Source organism: Oryctolagus cuniculus, chromosome 19 (assembly GCF_964237555.1).
Source record: "Oryctolagus cuniculus chromosome 19, mOryCun1.1, whole genome shotgun sequence".
Classification (NCBI taxonomy): Eukaryota; Metazoa; Chordata; class Mammalia; order Lagomorpha; family Leporidae; genus Oryctolagus; species Oryctolagus cuniculus.
The window spans coordinates 12271109-12296143 of NC_091450.1; the positions used below are offsets into that span (position 1 = coordinate 12271109).

The 25035-nt window shown below is 59.8% G+C and overlaps 1 protein-coding gene across 1 annotated transcript in view; it reads right to left on the minus strand.

The window, feature by feature from the left end:
- Positions 1-24730, minus strand: part of IL4R (interleukin 4 receptor) — a 28901-nt gene extending 4171 nt beyond the window's left edge. The window contains exons 1-7 of the mRNA XM_008257908.4: positions 24428-24730; positions 9329-9416; positions 8285-8423; positions 7117-7268; positions 4940-5091; positions 3144-3300; positions 1059-1158 (exon numbers count right to left, since the gene is read on the minus strand). Of these exons, the coding sequence (XP_008256130.3) occupies positions 1059-1158; positions 3144-3300; positions 4940-5091; positions 7117-7268; positions 8285-8423; positions 9329-9398 (770 nt within the window). The 5' untranslated portion in view covers positions 9399-9416; positions 24428-24730. The remainder of the gene's footprint in view (positions 1-1058; positions 1159-3143; positions 3301-4939; positions 5092-7116; positions 7269-8284; positions 8424-9328; positions 9417-24427) is intronic.
- Between the last annotated feature and the right edge of the window lie 305 nt (positions 24731-25035).

Below are 25035 nucleotides of genomic sequence, written 5' to 3' on the forward strand. Positions count from 1 at the left end.
GGGAGGCCTGAAAAGGTGGGAAACACATCAAGAAAGAGACCCCAGCTCATCCAGGGTCTGCCTGGAGCCACGGGGCCATGGCAGGGAGGGAGGGCTCCCAGCACATGTCACTCAGCAGGTGTCCGCTGAGCACCTGCTCCACACTGTGCAGAGCCCCGGGACAGCAACCGTGAACCAGACGAGAGGTGCCTCTGTGACATCATTCGGTCACAGCAGTGAGTAGATAAGGGGGTGGAGGGGAACAGAGTCGGCAGTGGCACCTCTCAGCCGGGATGGGGAGCAGTGCAGAAGTGAGTGCTGGGGAGGTCTGGGGGAAGGGGGCCCCCGTAGGTAACAAGGCCCCGAGGCCACCAAGGCCAGGAGGCGGGAGTGCTGGGGAATGGTGAGGGGGTTCAGGGAGATGGTGGCTCAGTGCAGGAGGGAAGAGTAGCCCAGTGTCATCGGGATCACTGGTGACGAGGCCAAGAGTGGATACCCGCCTTGCGTCGATCCCTGGCCACCTCCAGTCCTGACCTGCTGGCCCCATTTCAGGGAGGGGGGCTGAGGCTGGAGACCCCCACGGCTCCGAGGCTCCCCATCTGCCACCTTGCAGCCCTCCCTGGCTTCCCCGGGGCCCGGGCTCTGCCGCTCCCCACCGCGACTCCCTGTGTGCACAGCCCTGTCACAGCCACCTGCTGCCAGGCATCAAGGCCAGGTTCCAACCCAGGCCCCCTCACTGCACCAGGGCAACTGTTGCGAGTTCTTCTCCCTCCTGCCCGGATGGAACTGGGCGTGGAGGCCATCAGGGGATGTGACATTCTCCATCACCACCTCTCCCCGGGCAGGGCAGCTCGTTCTGCCCAGCAGGGGCCCAGCCTCACCGGCACCCTGCCCGAGGAGCACCCGGGCCCTGGGCTCCTCCTTCTCAGCCCACGCGCCCCTCCTTCCCTCCCTGCTGCTGGGGGAACCCTGTTCTGGCCTCAGTGCCTGGCTGGCGGCCAGGAGCTGCTCAACGCAGCACAGCGGCGGGCTGTCCCCTGCCTGCCCCGGTGGCGCCTCGCGCCGAGCCCAGGACTCACTTGATGGCGCTGAAATAGCAGGACAGGCAGATGGCCAGGATGACGACACAAGAGATGCTGACGCCCAGTGGGAGGCGCTTCTCCAGGGGCACCTGGTAGTCTGCGAGCGGGAAGGAAAGCCATGAGCCTGCTTCTTGGCCACATCCCAGAGCCAAGGGCTGAGGCCTCAGCACCCCGCTCCTCCAACACCCGTCTCACCTGCTTGCTCCCCTTCTTGCTGCGCTCTCCCCACCCCCTCTCTCTGCACCTGCTGCTCTGACACACGGGGCCACCTCGCAAAGCTGCAACTTGCTTCTCTCTTTCCAGAAATGCAGAGGCCAAGTGCGTGACGCAGGAGCTGGACCGCCTGAGTTCAAAGCCTGTCTCTTATGTATCCTGTTAGGCATAGTCATTGGGATGTCACCAGAAGCTTCAAGAAGCTTCTAGAAAGATTTCTGCTCCCTGGTGAACCAGGTGCCCAGGGTATATGCCCTTGGAGCAACCCTTCTTTTCTGGTGTGTACAGCAGCCCCCATGGAGCCGTGAAGGTCAAGGTTACGGACAGAATGCCGCCAGGCGGCGGGCGGCGGAGGGAACATTGCGATGGAGTCACTCAGCTGCCAGAGCCCGGGGAGGTCCCCCTGTGGGACTCCGTTCCTCCTGAGATGACTCTTCCATGGCAGAACCCCCCGCTGGCTAGGATGCCCGTGTCCCACATCCGAGTTCCCAGGTTCAAGTCTCAGCTCCAACTCCCTGCTAATGCACACCCTGGTAGGTGGCAGTGACCTTGGGCTCAGGTCCTTGGGCTCCTGCCACCCACACGGGAGACCCGGATGGAGCTCCTGGCTCCTGGCTTCAACCCCAGCACAGCCCCAGCTACTGCAAGCACTGGGGAGTGAACCAGCAGATGGCAGATCTCTCTCTAGTACAGCTGTCTCTCTGCCTCTCAAATACAAGAAATGAAACCTATAGATTCCTAACTAAAACTGTGCTCCCGGTGTTTTAAACCTGGGTTTCAAGATAATTAGTGTTCTTCGTATGTCTATGTCTTTTATGTATTTAAAACATAGTATTCTTTTTTTTTTTTTTTTAATTTGACAGGTAGAGTTATAGACAGTGAGAGAGAGACAAAGAGAAAGGTCTTCCTTCCGTTGAGTCATTCCCCAAATGGCTGCTAAGGCCGACGCTGCGCCAATCCGAAGCCAGGAGCGGGTGCTTCTTCCTGGTCTCCCATGCGGGTGCAGGGCCCAAGCACTTGAACCATCCTCAACTGCCCTCCCGGGCCACAGCAGAGAGCTGGACTGGAAGAGAAGCAACCAGGACTAGTACCCAGCGCCCCAACTGGGACTAGAATCCCGGGGCGCTGGCCTAAAACATAGTATTCTTGGGGCCAGCACTGCGGCATAGCAGGTAAAACCGCTACCTGCAGTGCTGGTATTTCGTATGGGCGCCAGTTCAAGTCCCAGCTGCTCCACTTCTGATCCAGCTCTCTGCTATGGCCTGGGAAAGCAGTAGAAGATGACCCAAGTCCTTGGACCCCTGCACCCGCATGGGAGACCCAGAAGAAGCTCCTGGCTCCTGGCTCCTGGCTTCAGATCAGTGCAGCTCTGGCCGTTGTGGCCAATTGGGGAATGAGCCAGCAGATGGAAAATCTCTTTCTCTCTCTCTGTGTTACTCTGCCTTTCAAATAAATAAATAAATAAATCTTTTTAAAAAAAATAAAACATACTATTCTCAGATGAGATACAGTTCTAGAGAATTCGGCGGGCAAAGAGGCCCAGGGCATCAAAAACGTCCCAGGACCTTTATCCTGGAACATGACAAAACGGACAGAGACTCGGTCCCCAGTTTCCACGAGGAGGAAACACACCCCTAAGCCAGCGGCTTTCCCGCCAGACTGCTCCGTGAGCCAGAACGAGCCTTCCACGGGGCTCCGCTGAGGGCCGCGGGGCCTGGCTGTCCCCGCTGCCCCCGACCCATCCACCCTGCCCGTCACCGAGTCTGTCCCTGGCTGGCAGAGGCATCCCAAGCCCGAGCCAGGAGCACCCACAGACGTTGCTGGGCCCTGCGGCGGCAGCCGGCAGCAGAGACCCCACGTGGCACTCACGGTTCTGCCACCTGGCGCTGGCGCTCCAGTCACTCCAGGCGCTGTTGTAGCTCCCAGCCCGGGCCCTCACCCGCACCAAGTAGGAAACCCTGGCCTTGAGGCTGCTGGCTGGCAGGCGCAGGGTGGGCCCCTGGTAGGTCACGTTGTAGATTTTGATCTGGAAGAAGAGAGCGAGATGTGAGTGCACCTGCTGGAATGCGGGGGGCCGTGGGGGTGGCAGGAAAGGACCCCAGACCCAGTTGAGACAGAGGGGGCCACAATGCCCTGGGGTGTGGCCCGGCCCCCCAGCATTGCTTACTTGATGGCTTCCTATAAGTCAACTCTCCCCTTTGTATTTGTTTTTATTTTTATTTTTTCAAGAGTGATGTATTCATTTGCAAGTCAGAGTTACAGAGAGAGAGAGGGAGAGACAGAGAGATCCTGCATCTGCTGGTCCACTCCCCAAATGGCTTCAGGAGCCAGGAGCCAGGTGCTTCATGTGGGTCCCCCAGGCAGGGGCAGGGGTCCAAGCGCCTGGGCCATCCTCCACTGCTTTGCCAGATGCATTAGCAGGGAGCTGGACTGGAAGAGGAGCAGCCGGGGCTCGAACCTGCATCCAAATGGGTGCAGATGGCGGCTTAACCCGCTGCACCATAGCACCAACCCCCCTGCTCTCCCTTTTTAAAGAGGTCAATCCTTGTATTTAAAAAGGGACCCCTGGCGGGGACAGGTATTTGGCGCAGTGGTTAAACACACTCCAGCTTCCCACTAATGCGCACCCTGGGAGGCAGCAGGTGATGGCTCAAGTACCTGGGCCCTTGTCACCCAAGTGGCAGACCCAGAGTGACTTCTGGGCTCTTGGCTTCAGCCTGGCCCAGCCCGAGCTGTTGTGGGCATTCAGGAGGTGAACCAGCGGATGGAAGATGGATCCCTTTCCCTCTCTCTGTCACTCTGCCTTTCAAATACAATGTGGTGGGCTGGCGCTGTGGTGCAGTGGGCTAAAGCCCTGGCCTGCAGTGCTGGCATCCCATATGGGCGCCAGTTCGAGACCCGGCTGCTCCACTTCTGATCCAGCTCTCTGCTGTGGCCTGGGAAAGCAGTGGAAGATGGTCCAAGTCCTTGGGCCCCTGCACCTGCGTGGGAGACCCGGAGGAAGCTTCTGGCTCCTGGCTTCGGATCGGCACAGCTCTAGCTGTTGCGGCCAATTGAGGAGTGAACCATTGGATAGAAGACCTCTCCTCTCTCTGTGTAACTCTGTCTCTCAAATAAATAAATAAATATTTTTTTAAAAAAGGAATAAATTAAAAGGAACCCCCCTGCTACCACTGCTGGGAACGAAAAGCAAGGAGCACCTGCCAAGGGTGCCCCATGGCTGTGAATGGGACCAGGAGCGGGGTGGCCTTGACTTGTGGCTGAACCTGTTTTCTCGGAGGTGGTGGTGGTGGCGGCGGCGGGGGGGGGGGTGTAATTCTAAGCCTGGGGCCTCCCACCTCTGTCAAAATAGGGATTAGTGACTAAGCCAGCTCCACCAAGCCTTCTTGGTTGGGTTGGCTTTGAGAGGAATTGACCTGCGGTGGCCACCTGGCTTTGGGACTTGGATCCCTGAAATGTGAGGCCGAGGTGCACCTGTTCTGCTCCTCGCCACCCCCCCCCCCCAAAACAGGTGTGGCCCGGAGTCCTTCCTAGCACAGCAGGGACAGGAAACAGAACAAAGGCTCAAAGGCCCCCTCTGCACCCTGCGAAGTTGAGAGCCTTGCCCGGGACAGCGCCAGCCCAAGCTCCCTCGCTCCCGGGGGGCCGTGGAGGACCCTGCTCACCTCCGTGGGGTCCGCCTCGCTGGAGATGTTTAGCATGTAGGACAGGTCATCATACAGGAAGTTGTTCGGAGGGTATGGGTTGCTCCAGGTCAGCAGCACCATGTCAGAGATGTTGGTGTGGACCGTGAGGTTGCCGGGGGTCTTGGGTTTCACTGCGGGAGAAAAGTGAAAGTTGCCTGCGTGAGGAGCCACCTGGGGTGATGCAGGAGACCACGGCCCAGCGCCTGGCTGCACCTGCGCCCACAGGCCACCTGGCTTTGTCACCGCCGGCGCTGCCACAGTGCCTGGGGATGGGGCACCGCGCTGACCGAGAGACCTAAGGAGAAGCCATCACTATGATGATGATGACGACAATGATGATGATATTTCTTTTTTTTTTTGACAAGCAGAGTGGACAGTGAGAGAGAGAGAGACAGAGAGAAAGGTCTTCCTTTGCCGTTGGTTCACCCTCCAATGGCCGCCGTGGCCGGCGCGCTGCGGCCGGCGCACCGCGCTGATCTGATGGCAGGAGCCAGGAGCCAGGTGCTTTTCCTGGTCTCCCATGGGGTGCAGGGCCCAAGCACCTGGGCCATCCTCCACTGTACTCCCTGGCCACAGCAGAGGGCTGGCCTGGAAGAGGGGCAACCGGGACAGAATCCGGCGCCCCGACCGGGACTAGAACCAGGTGTGCCGGCACCGCTAGGCGGAGGATTAGCCTAGTGAGCCGCGGTGCCGGCCGATGATGATATTTCTAAAATGCAACACAGCGGGGACCTGTGTCTTGGCACTGTGGGGTAAGCCACTACTTGAGGCCACGGATCCCCTACTGGAGCCCTGGTTCAAATCCCGGCTGCTCCACTTCTGATCCAGCTCCCTACTAATGTGCCTGGGAGATTAGCAGAAGATGGCCCAAGCACTTGGGCCCTTGCACCCACATAGGAGACACAGAGGAAGCCCCTGGCTCTGGCTTGACCCAGCCCTGGCCGTTGTGGCCATTTGGGGAATGAACCAGCCAGGAGCCTCTTCCAGGTCTCCCACATGGGAGCAGAAGCCCAAGCACTTGGGCCATCTTCTGCTGCTCTCCCAGGCACATTAGCAGGGAGCTGGATCAGAAGTGGAGCAGCTGGTTTGTGAACCCGTGCCCGTATGGAATGCTGGTGGCGTAGGCAGTGGCTTAATCCACTATGCCACAAAGCCAGACCCAATAAGCCTATCTTTTAAATATGTTATTTATTTTTATTTATTCGAAAGAGGGGGAGAGGGGGAGAGGGGGAGAGAGAGAGAGAGAGAGAGAGAGAGAGAGATCAAGCCAGGAACTGGATCCAGGTCTCCTGCATAGGGGGCAGGGACCCGAGAACTGGGGCCATCACCTGCTGCCTCCCAGGGCGAGCAGGTGCAGGGAGTGGGAGTAGAGTCGCCCCTGGAGCCCAGACACCCTGATATGGTATGTGGGCATCTCGAGGGGTGTCTAGCACTGACTGTGAGCAATAAATACACCAGTACACAACTGCTTTGCAAGCTCACTCATGGGGTCAGTCCTGCACCTGAACAGGACTCCTGGGAGGCTGGCTGTGCTGGGAGGCCCCCGGGGGTGTCTCTGCCCGAGAGTCTCTCTGAATTACACCTGCACTCTCCCGGGGAGCCATGAGACTTGAGACAACATGCTGACCTTGCTTCTCTGAGCAATGGTTTTAGTCAATCATTAAAAGGGGGTGCCCACTCCCTTTGGGAACTTGAGGTTCCAAGAGGCCTTGGGACTCCCCCAAGGTCACCCAGCAAGACGTGAGTGATGTCTTAAGTTCCTGTTTTAAACTAACTATGCTAGGGCGAGCTCGTGGGGCGGGGGCGGGGGAGGATTCCCGCAGGGATTCGGGGGTCCAGGACAAGGTCAGCCTGCCTTGGTCAAAACCACTGAACAAGGCAATGGAGGGCAGAAAGACTGTCCCCAGGTCCTGCTTCCATCTATAGCAAGCTTGTCTTCCGTTAACGTGCGCCACCTCCACATGCCCTGCTGACCGCTTCGATCCAGGGGGCTGTATTCAATCACTAAGCCAAGGTGCTGGGAGGTGGAGAGCTCCAGCAGATCTGAGGCTTCCTCCTGCCGCTCTGACCCCACAGCGCCTGCACGGGAGCCTGGCCAGCCTGGCCGGCATGGGGGCGACTGTGCCCAGCCCCTCCCCCCCCCCCCCGCCACTTACCATTCTCGCTGGGCTTGAAGAAGGCTGACCACAGCAGCTGGGGCCCCGCCCACAGGTCTAGCTTGTAGGTGTCCGCTCCGAACATGGCCTCCATGAACATGTGGCACACGCACACAGCGTCTCTGAGGTTCTCGGGGATGCACGTGTAGTTCCTGCAGACACAGGGGCCGGGGTTAGGCTGGGCGCGCGGAGGCTGCCGGCGAGCCATGGCCAGACCCCAGCACATGCCAAGGAGCCATGCTGGCTCCCAACTTCCCGATCGCCCGGCCTCCAGGACCCCACGGGGCACTTGGCTACCAGGTCTCTCCCAGCTTCTCAGTGCTATGGCCGATGTAGACTAAACACAGCCACGGACACAAGATGTGCGTGAAGCAGCGGGGTTGTGATAAAGCTTTATTTACACAAACTGACATGTGGGCTGGGTTTGGCCCGTGGCCGTGGTTTGCCAACCCTTGGTCTATGCCACTGCACTGAAGCAGAGCATAATTGTGGAGTAGCCCCTGGACCAGTGTACCCTACATGAGATGCACCCATCACTGAGTGCCTGTGTGCCTGATCATGTCTTGTCATCCACCTGTCCGTCCATCCATCATCCACCTGTCACACGGCGTCCCACAGGAGCACCTGTGACAACCTGGCTACGTGCTCACTTTATTACCCCCCCCCCCCACCATCAAGTCTCATCCAAGCCTGGTCCGGGCATTGGGGTCAAGGTCAAGTTTCACTGATTCTCCTGCCACCAAGACAGGACCCAGCTTCCACTTTCAGGAGGCTGAAGCAGTGGCAACTGCCAGAGGCCACAGATGCGTGACGCCGCCCCCGCTCTGAGGGCCACTGAAGTGAGGGGCGTAAGTTCTAACAAGGTAATGATCGCTTGATGGGAGCCACCCAGACCACAGCATTGGGGGTCCTACAGCCACACAGTCTGAGAACTCGTCTCGTCCAGTAGCCACAGACCCCCGGGACAGTTTGCTGAGAGTCCCGGGGCCCTCCACCCTGTCTCAGACACCTCTGCTCTGCCCCTGCACCCACAAAGCCCCAGCAAACCAAGTTTGGCACCGTGCCCTGTGGCGCAGCGCCCAGACCAGGCCAGGGCTAGCCCTTTAGGGCATAGCTCCCACTCCCTGGCCCCCAGCCCCTGGTCCCCCCAGCGCCTGCTCAGACTCACTCAGGGACCACAGCCTCCAGCTGGTAGGACAGGCTGAGCTCGGTGCTGCAGTTGGTGGGACGGGCCATCTCCCACTCACAGGTGGAGATGCTGAGGTAGTCGGAGATGCAGGAGGGCTTGTGTAGCACTTGGGCACTCCCTGGAGAGACACAGGAATATCCTCTCTGAGCAGTCGGGAACCCACAAGTCTGGGGAGGGGAGGTGGGGCGGACAAGTACCGCCACCGAGACAGGCGGGAAACCGGCTCTAGTGGCACAAAGTGGATCCTGGCACGCACCCCGCAGCCCCCGTCCCCCGGCTCAGGGGCCAGGACCAGGACTCCTGCGGCTTGAGCGGAAGGAGCTGGATGCACCTGCACCTTCTGCGAACTCACTACCTGCCCTTGGCCAGCGCACAGCAAGCCCCTGGAACAGGTGCCAGGTGGGAGAGGGGCGTTTTCTCAATATTCCCTGCCCCGCCCCCTCTGAGCTCAAGAGGTCTCCATCACGCAGGGGATCCTGGCCCTCTGGCTCCCAGTGGGTTCGGCCTAGGGGTGGGAGAGGCTGGAGTCCTCCTCTCGGCTCCCTCCTAGATAATCAGGGGCCTGCGGGGACGGGGGTCCCGGAGTCTGTACATTGGCTTTGCTTCGTGGCTTGAGATCCGCGGCATCCCAGCTGACGTCACTGCATAGCTAAGCAGAGGCGCCAGCTACCAAATCAACAGCCCCTAGGTCATCTCATGTCCAAAACAAACCCCGATCACCACCTGCTCCCCCAAAACACCGCCCCTGGCGGAGCCGTCCGCATCCTGGATTAGACTGCCGTGCAGCTGAGCCGGGTCGCCTTCTGCCGCTGCCTGCCGATTGCTGTTCAGCGGGGCCACGAGCTGCTTCCGTGGCGCATTGATTTCCAACTCCACTTACTACGGGGACTGTGAGTCATTGCTCATGCCCTCGCCTCTGATGATGCAACCCCGGGGGATCTTTGCTTTGCTCACGGACATACCCCAGGCCCTTGGGACATAGTTCACAGTCAACAACGGGACGATGGACTGGGGGTGACTTACCAGAGGCTGCCGCCCACACCAGGATCAGGCAGCTCACGGGGAGCAGGAGCCCAGAGCAAAGCCGCCCCATCGGGACAGGGGAAGGGGCCTGTGGAGACACAGCAAGCGGGTTAGTGCCCGCCTAACATGGGAAGGAGCCCTGCTTTGCTCTGGCCTTTCATGCCTCTGCCTACAAGAAGCCTTCCAGGTTAGCTGAGCCAAAATCACACAGCCTCTTTTTGTGGAGAACCACACACACACGCACGCGCCCCCCCCCCCCCACACACATACACACACACACACGTCTTGGATGATCCCCTTTCTTAAGAACCTGCTCGGTCACCTGCCAGCTGTGGACCGGGAGCAAGCTGCCCTTCCGTGCCTCAGTTTCCTTATCCGTGAATGGGGCCAGAAACAGCAGAGCATCATGGGAGTTACAGGAGCTGACACAGCAGAGACCCTTAAACAGTGACCAGAATACAGCCAAAGCTTGATGTACCCGGGCTACCGCGTCAGACTGGGTAACGTGCGAGGGAGAGACATCTCGCGCCCACGGGCGGAAGCTGGGGAGTCCCAGGTGCCAGTGGACGTGGGGGCTGCTCACTGCTAACTGTATGACACCGCCCCCAGGCCAACCTGCTCCCCCCAACTCCCACTCACGGGCCAGAGCCCTCGGGAGCTAAGCACTCGCCCTAAGTCAGGGCTTCTCAATGCAATCCTTGGGGGATGAATTCCAACACAGGATTTTTGGTGGTGGTGGGGGGGGAGGAGGAGGCACGCTCAGACCACAGCGCCAGTTAAGAAAGACACTCAGGGGGCTGGTGCTGTGGCGTGAGGGCTAAGCTGCCTCTTGGGACGCCGGCATCCCAAATCAAAGTGTGGGTTCGGGTCCCAGCTGCTCCACTTCCAATCCAGCTCCCTGCTAATGTGCGTGGAAAGCAGCAGAGAGTGGCCCAAGTGCTTGGGTCCCTGCCACTCACATGAGAGGCCCACGTGGAGTTCTGGGATCCTGGCTTTGGCCTGGCCCAATGCTGGCTGTTGGGGCCATTTGAGGAATGGGCCAGTGGATGGAAGACCTCTCTCTCCATCTCTCTCTGTTGCTCTGCCTTTTACGTACATGGAAAGAAATATACATTTTTTTTCCTAAAAAAGGAAGTCATCCAGAGGCAGCATTCCCCCAATGTGAAGAGCAGGCCAATGAGTCAAAATACAAGAGGACGTCACAAAGTTCATGGAAGCATGGAATTCAAAGATACTTTGGTGCAAAAAAGCTGAGAAATCCGTGCACAGTGTTCCCATGAGCGCTGAAGATCCCTTGTGTGCATGGATTTCCAAAGCTTTTGCCACAGAATAAACTTACCTTTTGAAAAATTATCTGAGAGAAAGACACACACACGAGAGAGAGAGAGCGAGAGAGCACACAAGCTACCAATCCACAGGTTCATTCCCTATGGCCCCCAAATGGCTCCCAGCTGGAGCCTAAGACAGGAACCAAGAACTCAACGAGGTCTCCCGCGTGGGTGGCAGGGACCCAAGTATCCGAGCCATCACTGCCGCCGCCCAGGGGAGCAGACGAGGATGGAACCCAGGCCCTCTGACACCCGATACTGGCGCGCTACCTGGCTCCGCCTAGCGTCCACCCTCCTGACGGATCTTTTACATCTGCGTGTCCACAAGCTTCTCGAAGCACCACACCCAATACAGGATTCACTTTACAGGGTGGACCCTAGCGGGCGTGGCTTTCGCCCAAGGATTAAGGTGAACCACCTGGAGCAGGACACGGCATTGCTTCTCAGGGGCTGTCGGCCACGTGCAGCCGTCACACTTCCGACCACGGACACTCTGAAGCCACTGCAGGTTCACGCTCTTCCACGAATGTCCCAGGTTTCTAGCACAATGGACTCAGGGGCGAGCTGTCCCTTCTTCAACTGTCTGCCACCCCAACAGCCAGGGCCAGCCTTGCTCACTGATGAATCCTAGCAGGTGCACCTAACTCAAGTCAATGACTTTGAACATGACCTGGGGCCCCTTGTGGGCTCAGCACAAGGGTGGAGGAGGGGGCCTTGGCCTTGCCCTGCTGGGGGTCCCAGTGGAAGATCACAGAAGGGGCGGGGCGTGGGTCCCCAGCGCCAGCTTCCTCTGCACAGCCTCAGAAGTGTTCACAAGTTCACAGGGGCCCACAGCAGCCTGTGGCCGAAATGGCAAAGGTCTCCCTTCATCTCCAAGTGTGAGCACAGAGAAACAGAGTGGCCAAGGGGCCTGCCAGAAGCCACACAGCAGCAAGACTTTTGCGGTGAAGCTCTGCGAAGGCGGGTGGGGCAACTGCCCAGCCAGGGTCGGCTGAAACAGCCTACCCGCCACACTCGGCGCCCTCCCCTGATCTGCAGTGGAAGGCACACCCGGACACATGCATGTTCAAACACACACACACACAAACATGTGCATGCACTGGCTGGCTTCACACATAGGCAGCTGCTGCTTTTAAAAATATATATTTATTTATTTGAGAGAGACAATCTTCCATGTGCTGGTTCACTCCCCAAATGGCTGCAACAGCTGGGGCTGGATCAGGCCATGGCCAGGAGCCAGGAGCTCCATCCAGGTCTCCCATGTGGGTGGCCAGGGCTCAAGCACTCGGGCCATCTTCTGCTGCTCTTCCCAGGTGCATGAGTGGGGAGCTGGATCGAAAGGGGAGCAGCTGGGACTCAACCATTTAGATGCCGGCACTGCAGGTGCCACCACCCTGGCCCCTGGGTGCTGCATCTTAACAGAAACCACAGCACAGGTGCAGTAAGTACAGAGGCCCCTGCACACAGCTCAGGGAACAGAGGTGCAAACGAGCAAAGGAATTAACAGTCAATCGCCAGGCGACCAGGACGTGTGGCAGAGGCAACGACGTCAAGTGCCGCTGTGAATCCTGGGGTTCTTAATGAGTTGGGGCTGACCTGGACAGGAATACCCTGCAAATATCCCATCTCAGACACATTGCCACCACTCTCTGCTTGCTTCCCTCCACGGAAGGGGCACTCGCTCCCAGGCCATGGCCAAGCAGGGCCTAGCTGTTAGAAACAGCATCCTATGCTGAGCCAAGCTGTGTGTGTGCACCACACAGGTGCAGCCCCGCACTGGGCTGGGAGCTTTGCCTGCGGCATTGGACGTACCGCCCTGCTGCACCTGCCCAAGAACCCAGCACCCCCACTTTCCTGCTAAACAAACGGGCCAGCAGGGCCGAGCCATGTGCCTGCCAGCTGGGGCAGAGCGCTGAGCCGAAGCCAGGAGCCAGGTGCTTCCTCCTGGTCTCCCATGTGGGTGCAGGGCCCAAGCACTTGGGCCATCCTCCACTGCACTCCCGGGCCACAGCAGAGAGCTGGACTGGAAGAGGAGCAACCGGGACAGAACCAGCGCCCCAACCGGGACTAGAACCCAGGGTGCCGGGGCCGCAGGCGGAGGATTAGCCTAGTGAGCCGCAGTGCCGGCTCAAATAAATTTTTAAAAAATCCTTTCTTTAAAAAGGCCCCTCTCCTAAGCAATGAGTAGCTCAGTAAAATGCAGGCTTCTGAGTGATAAAAGCCGATCCCCAAAGAGTACACACAGCGATTCCTTGTAACATTCTTGAAATGGCAAACTGTGCAAACAGAAAACAGATGAGTGGTGCAGAGGCTAAGCGTGGGGGGTGGACAGGCTGGCAGTTGGATGTGGCCATAAAAGGAGACAGGAGGGCTCCGGGCAGTGACACAGGCGCTCTGTGTCTTGTGTGTGTGGTGGGTGCTCAGACCTCTGCGAGGGATACAACTGCAAGGAACGGAACACATGCACACACATATATGTACACACACCCACACATGGGCACACACCTGCACATGGGCACACACACAGTGATCCGACGGCAAGGAATGGAACATGTGCACATACGCTCTGACGCACACACACACTCAGGCACACGCACACGCACACACGTGCCCGCAGGGAGCCCAGCAACCAGGGGAACCGGAACCAGATCCGGGCCATAGCATGGCCAACACCTGGGTGGCGATGGGTAAGGTTCCGCTTGCTAGTTGGGGAACTGAGCATACAGGGGACAGCTCAGTACATTGCTTACAACCGGTGTGAAATCTGCATAATTATCCGAAAATACAAAGTTCGTGACAATGAAACAAAATCCAAGCTCCCTGATGAGCCAGCCCGGTCGACCCTCGACCCTCAAACACTCGATCCTCCCGTCCTCTCTCTGTCCTCACACGCCCGCCCCCCCACCCCCCGGCATCCCCTGACACCTGGACACCCTCCCACTCTTTCCTCTCCCAGGCCGTCCACGCCTTATCACAGCACCTGTCACCATCTCACATCGTGTTAGTGAGGTTACACACACACATGTGCATTTCATTTCAGAGAGCAGATGGCAAAGATAGCAAGACCGGACTGCAAAAAAAAAAAAAAAAAAAAAAAAAAACCTTCAACTTCCTGAGATCAAAACACGCCCTGAAAAATAAATAGAAAGCAAGCAGAGGAAAAGGTGGCGATCTATGTGACAAAGGGTGAGTGGCCTCAATATGCAAAGAGATCTTCCGAATCAATGAGACAAACACCCCCTTGGGAAAAACAGGCAAAGGACAGAAAAGGTTCACCACGGACGTGATCCACAGTCGGAAGACGTGACACAGGCCCCTCTCTGTAAGCTGCTGGGGGTGTGAAAGAGAACTTGTCATTTACAGTACGCCCAGCAGGTAACGTGAGCAGCCTCAAAGGTCAAGGAGGAAAATGGAGGTGCAGAGCGGGCAAGTGCCAAGGTCAAGATCATGGAGTTAGGGGGGCATGCAAAGCTGCAGGAAGCCAGAGCCAGGAGGCGAGCAGAAGCATTGAACCTGGGAACACAGGCCTGTTGGTGATAGAACACAGTTAACGCAGTTTAGAAAATGGGGGTGGGGGTGGAGTCAGTGGGGTGCCCTGAAACCACAGGAGCCAGCAGCTTAGCAGGACTCTTCCCCAGCCCAGACGGGCGCAAGGGCCGCCTGCACTGCTCCTCTCTGGGCTGAAAACGTGCCTGGAAGGAGGGGACCAGCTCTGCAGCCGGGATGCAGTCACCCCATCTGCACCCCCACCACCATACACCAGGGACACGGGCTGCAGGGGCCTCCGGAGCGGCTCACCCTGACGCTCTCGCATCTGAGTCCTCTGGACTCGGGGACAGCCGGGCCGGGCTGGCAGGGAGCCAGGGACACATTGCTCCCCAGAGCAGCGGCCCAGCTGGGGTTCCCAGAATCAGCGGCCACATCTGCAGCCCCACCCCAGGTGGTGGCGATGCCCAGAGTGGCCGGGGCCCTGCCCGCCCGCCCTCCCCAGCTCAGCCCAGCCCAGCCCAGCAGCAGCAAGAATCAGCAAGTTGGCCAACAGAGCATCTCTGCCTCCTGGGGCGCCTACTGCTTGCTCACGGCCCTCACCCCTTCAGGAGTTCCCCCAGCACCTGCTCTGTGCCAGCCACCACGGACCCTACACACTACTTGTCCACTCGCTCACTCCCTTCTCTGAACAACTATATGAGTGAGTGCAGAGTTACAGGAGGTTTCGGAGCAAAGTGACATCATAAGACTTTTAAAAGGTCCTTTGGGGGCAGGTGCTGTGGTGCAGCTGGCTAAGCTGCCACCTGGGACTCCCGCGTGCCCTATCAGAGGGCCACCATCCAGTCCCAGCTTCTTTGCTTCTGATCCAGCTCCCTGATGCCACACCTTAAGAAGCAGCAGGTGGCCGGTGCCGCGGCTCACTAGGCTAATCCTCCGCCTAGCGCCGGCACACCAGGTTCTAGTCCTGGTCGGGGCACCGGATTCTGTCCCGGTTGCCCCTCTTCCAGGCCAGCTCTCTGCTGTGGCCAGGGAGTGCAGGGGAGGATGGCCCAAATACTTGGGCCCTGCACCCCATGGGAGACCAGGAGAAGCACCTGGCTCTTGCCATCAGATCAGCGTGGTGCGCTGGCCGCGGCGGCCATTGGAGGATGAACCAACGGCAAAAGGAAGACCTTTCTCTCTGTCTCTCTCTCTCACTGTCCACTCTGCCTGTCAAAAAAAAAAAAAAAAAAAGCAGCAGGTGATGGCTCAAGTGTTTGGGCCCCTGCCACCCACGTGGGAGACCCAAATGGAGTTCCAGGCTCCTGGCTTCCATTGGCCCAGCCTCGGCTGTTGCAGGCACTTTGGGGAGTGAGCCAGTGGATGCAAGATCTCTCTCTCTCTCTCCTCTGCTTCTCTGTCTTTGCCCTTCAAATAAATAAACAAAACCTAAAGCAAAAACGGGGATCCTCTGGCTGGGGCATGTGAAAGGCTGTGTATGGGTCAAGGGCAGAGATACAGCACTGGTCAGAGCCCTAGCGCCAGATCCCGGGGCTCACACCAGCGTTGTAGGGAGGGGCCGCTCACAGAGGTTGAAGGCAGAGTCAACAGGATTCCCCGCCAGCACACAGCACGGATGGGGCAGGCTGGGACAGAGAAAAGACGGTTGAGATGCCGAAAACGTCTCAGAGCCTCGGCCAGGACGCACGGACTGTGGGAGGGGCCAGTTCGAGAAATAGGACTGTGCCGGGCCAGGCCCAGGTGCAGGCACAGCGCAGGAAAGGGAACTGCAGGTCCAAAGGAGGCGGGCTGGGCGAGGGCAGAGAGCGCGGCTCACACCTGCGCTCAGAAGGCCCCGCCCGCCCCAGGGCCCCGCACCCAGGGCGAGCAGGTGCCCAGCGAACGACCAGCGTTTCACTTCACTCCTAACACTCAGTGACGCGTGAGCCCAGTTTCCAGACTGGGGAGGTCTGTGAGCGAGGAAGGAGTGGAGGGAAGAGAAGAGAGGAGAACGAGAGAACAGCCAGGCAGGGGGGCGGGCGGGGCCCACTTCCCAACTGCCCAGCTGGGCCCTGGGTGGATCCAAGGCTGGCGTGGGCGGGGCCTCTGCAGCGTTGCTCCAGGGACCAGGGGTCCGGTGGGCCGGGCAGTGGTTCTGGCAATGTGGAGCAGAGCTGGAAGGCTCAGGCTGGACACTCACTGCGGAGCCTTGTGCTTGTGACCCAAGCACCTCCACCCTAGATCCTGGAGGCCAAGCCCAGATTCAGAAGATTCCAGAGGGCCAGGGGAGGGCCCCGGGCCCGGCGACCCCGCGTCCCGATCCCACGTGCTCAGGCGCAGCCACTGGCCCCAGACCTGCCTTTATGACCCTGTGGAGCCCAGGTCCCTGCAGCCTGCTGTCACCCTCGCTTCATCCACTGCTTGTGCAAACCCGACAGGCACGCCCGCTCCCACCTCCCCAGAGCCTCGCACGGTACCTGGCACGCACCAGAGGCTTCCAGAAAGATCTGCGGATTGTCAGAAAGAAACCTCCCTTCCCCCACCTCTCCACCTGCTGTGTGCAGCAGGCAGGTCAGGTCAGCCAGCCCTGATGGAGGCGGGGCTTTGGCTGCAGGGGCCAGAAGTGGCCACTTTCTCACCGCTTGGTCGACACGGACCAATCGTGGCCTGGAGCTCCCGTAGAGAGCTGGGGGCAGGCAGGTGCTGACTTGTTTGCCTCCTCTTAGTGACAGTCACAGCTCCTTGAGGCTTCCTGCCTGAGGCTGGCAGAAATCACCAGGATCCATAGTCCCAGCCGGTCCCCAGTTTCTCCACGGGAGGCCACACCCCGGGCTGCTCTCTCCGTGGGTCCCACCCGTGCCCATCTTCACCCTCAGCTTCTGTCTTACAGAGGAGCACTGGACACCCCCTGCTGCCTCCCACAGACTCATTTAACCCTGACACCATCGGAAGAGGCACAGCAGGTGCCGGGATAGACATGGAGATGAGGGTCCCAGAGGGGCTTCCAGACCTGGCCGAGGACGCACAGCTTGTAAAAGGTGGGGCTGGGGTTTGAACCCAGGCCTCTGGGCTGTTTGGTCCTTGGCACAGTGGATGGCAGGGAGGAAGCAACCCGGAAGTCCCTCTGTGGGCCCCTCTCCCACCAGCAGGCAGAAGTGGTCAAACAAGACCCCTGCACGGAGCAGCAGATTGAGGCTCCCAGGGGCTCAGGAGGCTCCCCCAAAAGGCGGGGCAGTGAGCGGCCCAGAGGAGTCGGCCCTGCCCTCTGCACTGGACCTGTCTCAACAGCCACTGGGACTTTGCCCCCTTGGCAGACCCAATGAGCTTGCTGCTGCCTATCTGCAGACAGGTGTGGCAAGCAGAAGAGGCAGGCCGCATGCTCTCGGTCAAGTTCTTCCAGTTGTCCCACCCCACACTGCTGCTAGCACAGGTGCAGGGACACACAGACGCAGGCAGGGGGCAGCCAGCCAAGTGGGCAGGGGCCACCAGGAGGGCAGGGGCCTGGGAGCATCCCAGACACAGCAGCACAACCCTGGGCCTCGGTGCACACTCCTCTTGGACTGGCTGGGAGAACTTGACAAACCAAAGGGCCTTTGTCTTCCCATCTGTGAAATGGGTACAGGGCTGCTGGCCTCAGAGAGCAGTTGTGAGAAAGCAAAGAGGCCACAGCTGGGCAAGAGAAACCTGACACGGTGTGGACAGTGAGCCGCAAAGGACAAACTCTGAGCACCAAGAAAGCAACCCGAGGCCCCCCACAAACAATGGATGCTGCTGCAATGGCAGGAACTGGGCTCACAGGGCTCAGCTGAGGGACAGTAGCCAGACAGGAGGAAGGCAGGGCTATTGGGTTTCATGCATGTGGGAGACCAACTGGCCTCGGGGTTAGAAGTCAGAGCAGTAGCCGGTGCCGCAGTTCACTAGGCTAATCCTCCGCCAGCTCATGGGGTGAGAGGTGGGGAAAATCTGGCAAGCACAAGGCAAGCCCCAGGCAGCACGCGGCCACCACCAAGTATGCCTGCACGTTGCATCAACAGAGGTAGGGGCTCCTGATCCAAGGAGGTGACAGTCTGTCTCTCCTCTGACATGGCAGGCTTTGGGGAAGGGTCACGGGCGTCGAGTGGGACTTGGAACCATGTCTGCAGCCAGCCCTAACCTTGGGGACAGCACTTGGAACCACTGTGGTGACAGAGTCTGAGCAAGAGGAATCCTGGGCTGGGCCAGAGCAGACGGCGGGAGCTCCTGGCACAGGGATTTGGATTTGCCCAGGTTTCAGGAGACGGTGTCTCCCCAGGAGCTGCAGCCGCTCTGTCCCCAGCGGCTACGCTGTCCTGAGCCCCAGCCTGGCGACGCGCCACAGCCCGTCCCAGGGACGTCTCGTTTCCTCTTTTAAGAACCTCAGGCCTCCCCTGGGACCCACAAAGTGGTGCTCAGTGCCTCTGCTCCCCGAATTCCCTACCAGCCCTTTGTCCCTTTAAACCACACCCTTCAGGCTGGGACGCTAGGCACCGTGGCCAGCTGCAAAGGCTTCTGGGTGGGCGGTGTGAGGTCTGGAATAGCTCAAGGTTCTGGCCTTTCGCAGCCCCCAGGGATGAGAAAGAAAGGAGACGGAGGTGACCGCAACAGAGACAGGTTACTTTACTGACGTGAAGTGGGGGGCGACAGTCTGTTCTTGCAAAGAGACAGCACGCAGGGCGCGCAGAGGCTGGGTTTTTATCTGGTTAAGGGGTGAATCTGCCACTGTCTGCCCGGAGGAGGGTGCGGGGAGGAAGGGGGCTTGCAGCTGGCAAAGTAGGGAGTAGGGGGCTCTTTGAAACCACCGGCAACTTTGATCTGCTTCACAAGCTGTCCCGGGCAACTTGTGGGTTTTGCCAGCTGTTTTCCAAGGCACCTGGAGGTCACTGAGTCTGGTTCCACACCAAGGGTCTCAACAAAAGGGATGAATTGAGGGCGGGGTGGGGGAGGGGGAAAGGTTAGGGAAGAGGCCACATCATGCCCTTTAGGCGGCCCTGGGTTTGGATCCCGCTGCCCTCCGCCCCTCTGCTCAGCTGTTCCTTCACTATCTGCGATGCAGGCCTGGCTCATTTGAAAGCTGATCTGTAGAATAATCAGATCGTCTGGAAAATGGGGTTCAGAGGAACCAGCCTTGGCCTGATGACACTCCCAGGGTGGCGGGGCAGGGGCGTGGCAGGTGAGCAGCCAACAGGTGACTGCCACACACAACCAGGAGCAGGCATGGAGCCTAGCAGTTAAAATCCCAGGCCGGGCATTGTGGCGTAGTGGGTAAAAACCGCCGCCTGCAGTGCCGGCATCCCATATGGGTGCCAGTTCTAGTCCCGGCTGCTCCACTTCTGATCTGGCTCTCTGCTATGGCCTGGGAAAGCAGTAGAAGATAGCCCAGGTGCTTGGGCCCCTGCACCCGCGTGGGAGACCTGGAAGAAGCTTCTGGCTCCTGGCTTCGGATCGGCTCAGCTCCACCCATTGCAGCCATCTGGGGAGTGAACCAGCAGATGCAAGACCTCTCTCTCTCTCTGTCTCTCCCTCTCTCTCTGACTCTGCTTTTCAAATAAATAAATAAATAAATATTTTTTTAAAAAAATGGCCGTATCCCACATCGGAGTGCTGGGTTCTGTGTCTGTCTCTGGCTGCCGACTCCAGCTCCCTGGTGATGTGCACCCTGGAGGCAGCAGGTGGTGGCTCAAATGACCGGGTTCCTGTCCCCCACCTGGGAGCCCTGACCACATTCCTGGCTCCCAGCTTTTCAGCCCAAGGCCAGCCTTGGCTGTAATGGGCATTTGGGGAGTGACCCAGAGGATGGAAGCTAGTCCTATCTATCTATCAATCGATCATCTGTCTTCTCTCTCTCTCTCTAGCTCTGTATCTTTCCGCCTCTCAAATAAACCCTTTACAACTAAGTGATGGGAAGGCCTTCAGCATTTGAGCGGACTTTTCATTGAGTTTAAATACAGCCGTGAACAGCCGGAGCACTCCACACCTTCCAGGTCTACAGCCCCGCCCTGCTGTGTGACCCTCGGCAGGCTCCTGACCCTCTCTGTGCCTGTGTCGCTGCATCTGTGAAGCCCGAATAACAGTGGCAGCGCCCACTGGGTCCTTAACAGAGTTCCACGGGGTAATTCAGGCGTCTGGCTCCGGCACACTTCCCTTTGCCAAGCTTGCCCCCACCTCAGGGCCTTTGCACTTGCTGCTCCTGCCTGGATCACTCTTGCCTGCATATCCACCTCCGGCTGCTTCAGGTCTCCCTCTCCCTAAGTCAGCCCCTTGCTGGTGCACGCTCCCGGGTCTCCCGTGTCCCCAGCCCAGCCTGGCACCCAACACGAGGGGGCCTCTGTGACTTTCCCCTTACTCCAGGAGCCGTGCAGACTCCTGGCTCCCAGCCCCAGAAGCCGGGGTGGGGATGGGGGCTTCCTTCCCCACCCCCATCTCCCCTCCCCCCCAGCCCCACCCAGGACCTGCTTCCTCCTTCTGAGGATGCAGAAGCCTGGAGAGCAGCCTGAGCCCAGCGAGGAGGAGGAGGAGGAGGAGGTCGTGGAGCCCCCGCCCCCGCCCCCGCCCGGCGCCCTGCACCCCTCCCCACCTCCCACCTGGCCTTCCCGCAGACCCCAGGTTCCTGAAGCAGCCCCGAAGGTGGTGAGGTGGCCCCACAGCCCCCCCAGAGCCAGAGTGAGTCAGCTGGGGCCCGGCCAGAACCCCGAGCACCCTCACCGTTTCTTGGAAAGGCATGCGCTGGCGTGTTTACACAGAACCAGGCACAGAGCACAAGGTGGCAGGAAGTGGGGTCCAGCTTGCTCCTCGGCCCCTCCCTCTGGCTCATTCTTGCCCCCGGGGGCCTCTGCCTCTTGCAAATGTCACCTCCTCTGGGAGACCCTCCCTGATTTTCCCTTCCTTTATTCTTTCTAGTACTGTCATCCCCCTCCATGATTGCAGGCTACAGCTGCAGGGTCCCAGCAACCCCTCCCTCCCTCCCTCCCTCCCTCTGCGGTGGGGGGGTGTCAGATGGTAACTGAAACTCAATAGGTTTGCTTTGCCCTTTTCACATTCTGCTTAGTGTGAGCTAACCGCTGTGACTAATCAGACCTGTGTTGAACTCCACATAGAGAGATGTGCACGGAAGAATTCCAGGGGCTGACTGCAGAGACATGGCTAGAACAGCCGGAGCTCACCTAGGAAGGAGCTCTTGACCACCTTGGATCCAAGTGACCACCCCCCTCTCCTTTCAAGCTGACCCTGAGGCTCTGCCTGGCCATTTTCCTCCCTAAAGCCCCCAACTCCCCTTCCCGCCTTTCAAAAGTCCCCTGCTGGGTTAGCCAGGTGGTTCTCTGCCTGCATCCCACCTGGGCCCCGGTTCGAGACCCGGCTGCTCCGCTTCCCATCCAGTTCCTTGCTAATGCACCTGGGAGAGCAGTGGAAGATGGGCCAGGTGTTTGGGTCCGTGCACCCATGTGGGAGACCCGGATGAAGCTCCTGGCTCCAGCTTGGTCCAGCCCCGGCCACTGCAGCCATTTGAGGAATGGACCAGCGGATAGAAGGGGATAGAGTGTGTGTGTGGTGTCAGGGGCGGCAGCTGACTTCTCCCACAGAACTAAACGCCGGGAGAGCAAGCTCTTTGACCCCGGCTCCAGCGCCAGCCCCCGCACGTATTAAGTGCTCAATAAACACTGCAAGAAGTCAATGGGGAAGCCAGGGGCTGCCCGTGAAGAGGTGGGGCTCATTCCCAGGCTCAGGGCAGCTTCTCTGGAAGCTTCTGTGGGACCCTGGGGGGGGGGCGCTGTGGGAGGGCGCTGACCCCGCTCAGTTGAGGACAAGTCCACCCAGCGGGGCCCAACGGCCAAGCAGGGCCGGGCCTGTCTGCGCGCACAGGCCGCCCAGAGGACTGTAGTCGGTGCAAATGCAGGGAAGCCCCAGGCTCGGCAGGAGGCACGCTCCAACCCCACCCCCCGCCCTCCGCAGGCAGGGCCCCTGCACACAACTCCGGGCCTTGGCTGCTGCTTCTCCCCAATGCATCTACTGGACCTTCGCAGCGGCATCCCAGCCAGGCAGCCACACAGACTGCCTGCTTTCCCGAATGCGCCTGCGCGCTCGCAAAGTCCCCCCCACAGCAGAGCCTCTGAGACGTGGGCTACCGCGCCAGGCAGCTCTTGAACCCGAGCCACCCGCTGCACTTCTCCACAAGTCAACGACAGCCATAAGCAGCTGGCGCGGACCTACTATGCGTTGGAAACTGTGTCATGGATCGTACAAAAACTGGCTTGGCTCAGCCATCAAGACGCCACGGTTCAAGTCCCAGCTCCACCCTCAGTTCCAGCTTCCTGCCCCTGTGCACCCTGGGAGGCAGCAGGCGAGGGCTCTGGTTTGGGGGTCCCTGGCACCCACCCCCATGCGAGACTCGGATTGCGTTTCCTGGCTCCTGGCTCTGGCCTGGTTCAAGTGCTGCAGGCATTTGGGGAGCAAATGGGATCACCCTTCCTATTATTGTCTGTCTGTCTACACCTCCATCTTTCAAACAAATCAAATAACAATTTAAAACTGACTTGACGTCATCAGCCGTCACCATGGAAGCCAGATTTTTACAAATACAAAGAAACAGCAGGAATACAAGGAGACAGCATCCAGGAGCTTCAGCCCCACGACAGCAAGCAAGGGCCACCCAGGGCAGGCGCCACATCACCCGCCCTCTACTCAGGCCTTACTGTTGGGGAGGAGGGGCGGACAGGGAAAGGACTAGGGACGGGTCTCTCTTTCGACTGGTGATCCTTGGTGTCAGCCCTTCTGCCAATCCCAAGCCGGAGAACCTCAGGGCGCAGTGTGGCTGCCACCCCGGCTTTCTGCAAGCCCTCGCACCCACTGTGCCAGGGCCGGGTGGCTGACTCACGCTTGAGACGTGAAAACCCTCAGGTCCTCGCAGACCTGTGGGTGCTGAGCCAGCTCGCTGCAGGGCCGCCTCCCTCCAGGGGCAGCTCTGGGGTGTGGTCTGGAACTTTGCATTGCGACTCCAAGCCACTCAAGGTAAGGCCAAACCCACTGGCCTCCTCTCCTGGGCTGGCACTCAAGGATACCCCACATGGGGGCTGGCGTAGGAACAGCCCCCTCCATCTGCAGCTGGAAGCCCCGCCCACCGCCAGGACCCGAGGTGGTCACCCCCTACTGAGCTCCAGCAGCTGCGCTCCCCACCCCCCAACCCCTGCCACCCTGCCTTCTTCCTCCAGGGGCAGTGGCTGGGGGACAAACAGCAGTGTCCAGGACAGCACAGAGCCCAGTGGGTGCTAAAGGAATGGCTCGGAGGGTCGCCGCCCGTCCTGGCTCATTGCGGGGTGGGCTGGCTGGACTCGTCCCACTGAGCCTCAGTTTCCCCATCGGACTTCCGGAATTTCGTAAAGGCACGCTAGTCTCAGCAGACGCGTGGGCTCCGGGAAGCCCAGGTCGGGGCGGAGCTACAGAAGTCGCCCCTCCCTCCCACAGGGCTGGGGGAGAGCAGGGTAGGGCTGTGGCTGAGCGAGGTCTGGCCTGGGGACATTCCCTGCATCCTAGTAGCCAGCAAACTGCTCGGCCCCCGACTTGCCCCGTTTCGAGGAATTCAGATTTTTTTCCCTAGGTTTATCAAACTTGGCTTTCCGGGAAAGAGCCTAGGAGTCTGCATTGTAAGCAAACTCCTCCCGGGAGAATCTGGTTACTGGGTAGTTTATAGTGTCCACAGCTGGGAGGCAGCTGTCTCTGGCTTCGAAATGCATGGGAGCTTGGGCCAGCTGTCCAGGCTGCCCTGGCCTCGGCGCCCGTATCTGGGCGATGGCCTGGTTTGGCTCAGAATCCCCTCAACACTCGGGCCAGAGCCCGAACACCTAAGTGCCAACTCCTACTGGGTGCACGCAACATTCCGAGAAGGCCAAAGGTCGGAAGCGCCTCGCTGCCCCCGCGTCGTGGACCCAGTAGCCACCTCCGCACCGCCCAGGACTCCCCTTCCCCAACACCTGTCCACACCCCTCCATGCGAACTGCATCGCGAGCGCGGGGCAGGGGGCGGCCCCAGACTCGCCTCACCCCACCCCCGTGCGCACCGTGTCCCCAAGTCCCTGGCAGGGGGTCCCTGCTCAGGTCTCAGGGGTCAAGCCGCCCTTCCCCACCCACCCCCCACCCCGGCCCCGCGCCACCGCTGCCCCGAAATGGACAGAGCCGGCCCTGGGCTTGCGCAATCGCTCGGGGTCCCCACCGCCTGGGGCCCCCGCCGGCGCCCGAGCCCTTCCTGGGGGGCGACCTCTCGACGCTGGGGGCCGCCCGTCGGCTTTGGGTCCTACCTGACGGCTCCTGGTCCATTCGCCCACCGGGCGCCCGAACGAGAAGGAGGGGAGCCCCGGGCGGCGCGGCGCGGGGTTTTCCTGGGCGCGGGACCCAACCCGCCCGGGCTTCCTGCGCCCCGCCCCGGCGCCCGGCGGATTTGCATGCACCGCCCAGCCAGGCACCACCGGCTCCGCCCCGGCCGCGGGCTCTGTCCCCGCGAGGTCCGAGCCGCCGCCTCGCGCCCCGCGGCCCCCAAAGCTTCCCTGGTCTCGGGGAGACAGAGGCTGCCCGGACTGGGGCTCGGGGACTGGGCTCGGCCCGGACCCCCTGGCCCCTGAGCGATTTCGCTTGGTAGCCAGGCTCTGTGGGAGGGAACAGTTGCATTTACAGGGGTGGGAGGGGTCCCTGGACGGCTGGAGTCCTCTCCTCCCCAGCCGCCCAGCTCCTAAAGGGCTAATGCTTGTTCATCCTTCTAATAAATGTTTACTCAGCAGGCCAGCGAAATTTAGATAGTAAAACCACCCTTTGCTCAGTAGCTCGCGCAATCTGCTGGGCCCCCGGCCAAGGCACTGCGTGCATGAACCCATTGAGTCCTCTGACTACATAAACAGTGCTAGTCTGCTAT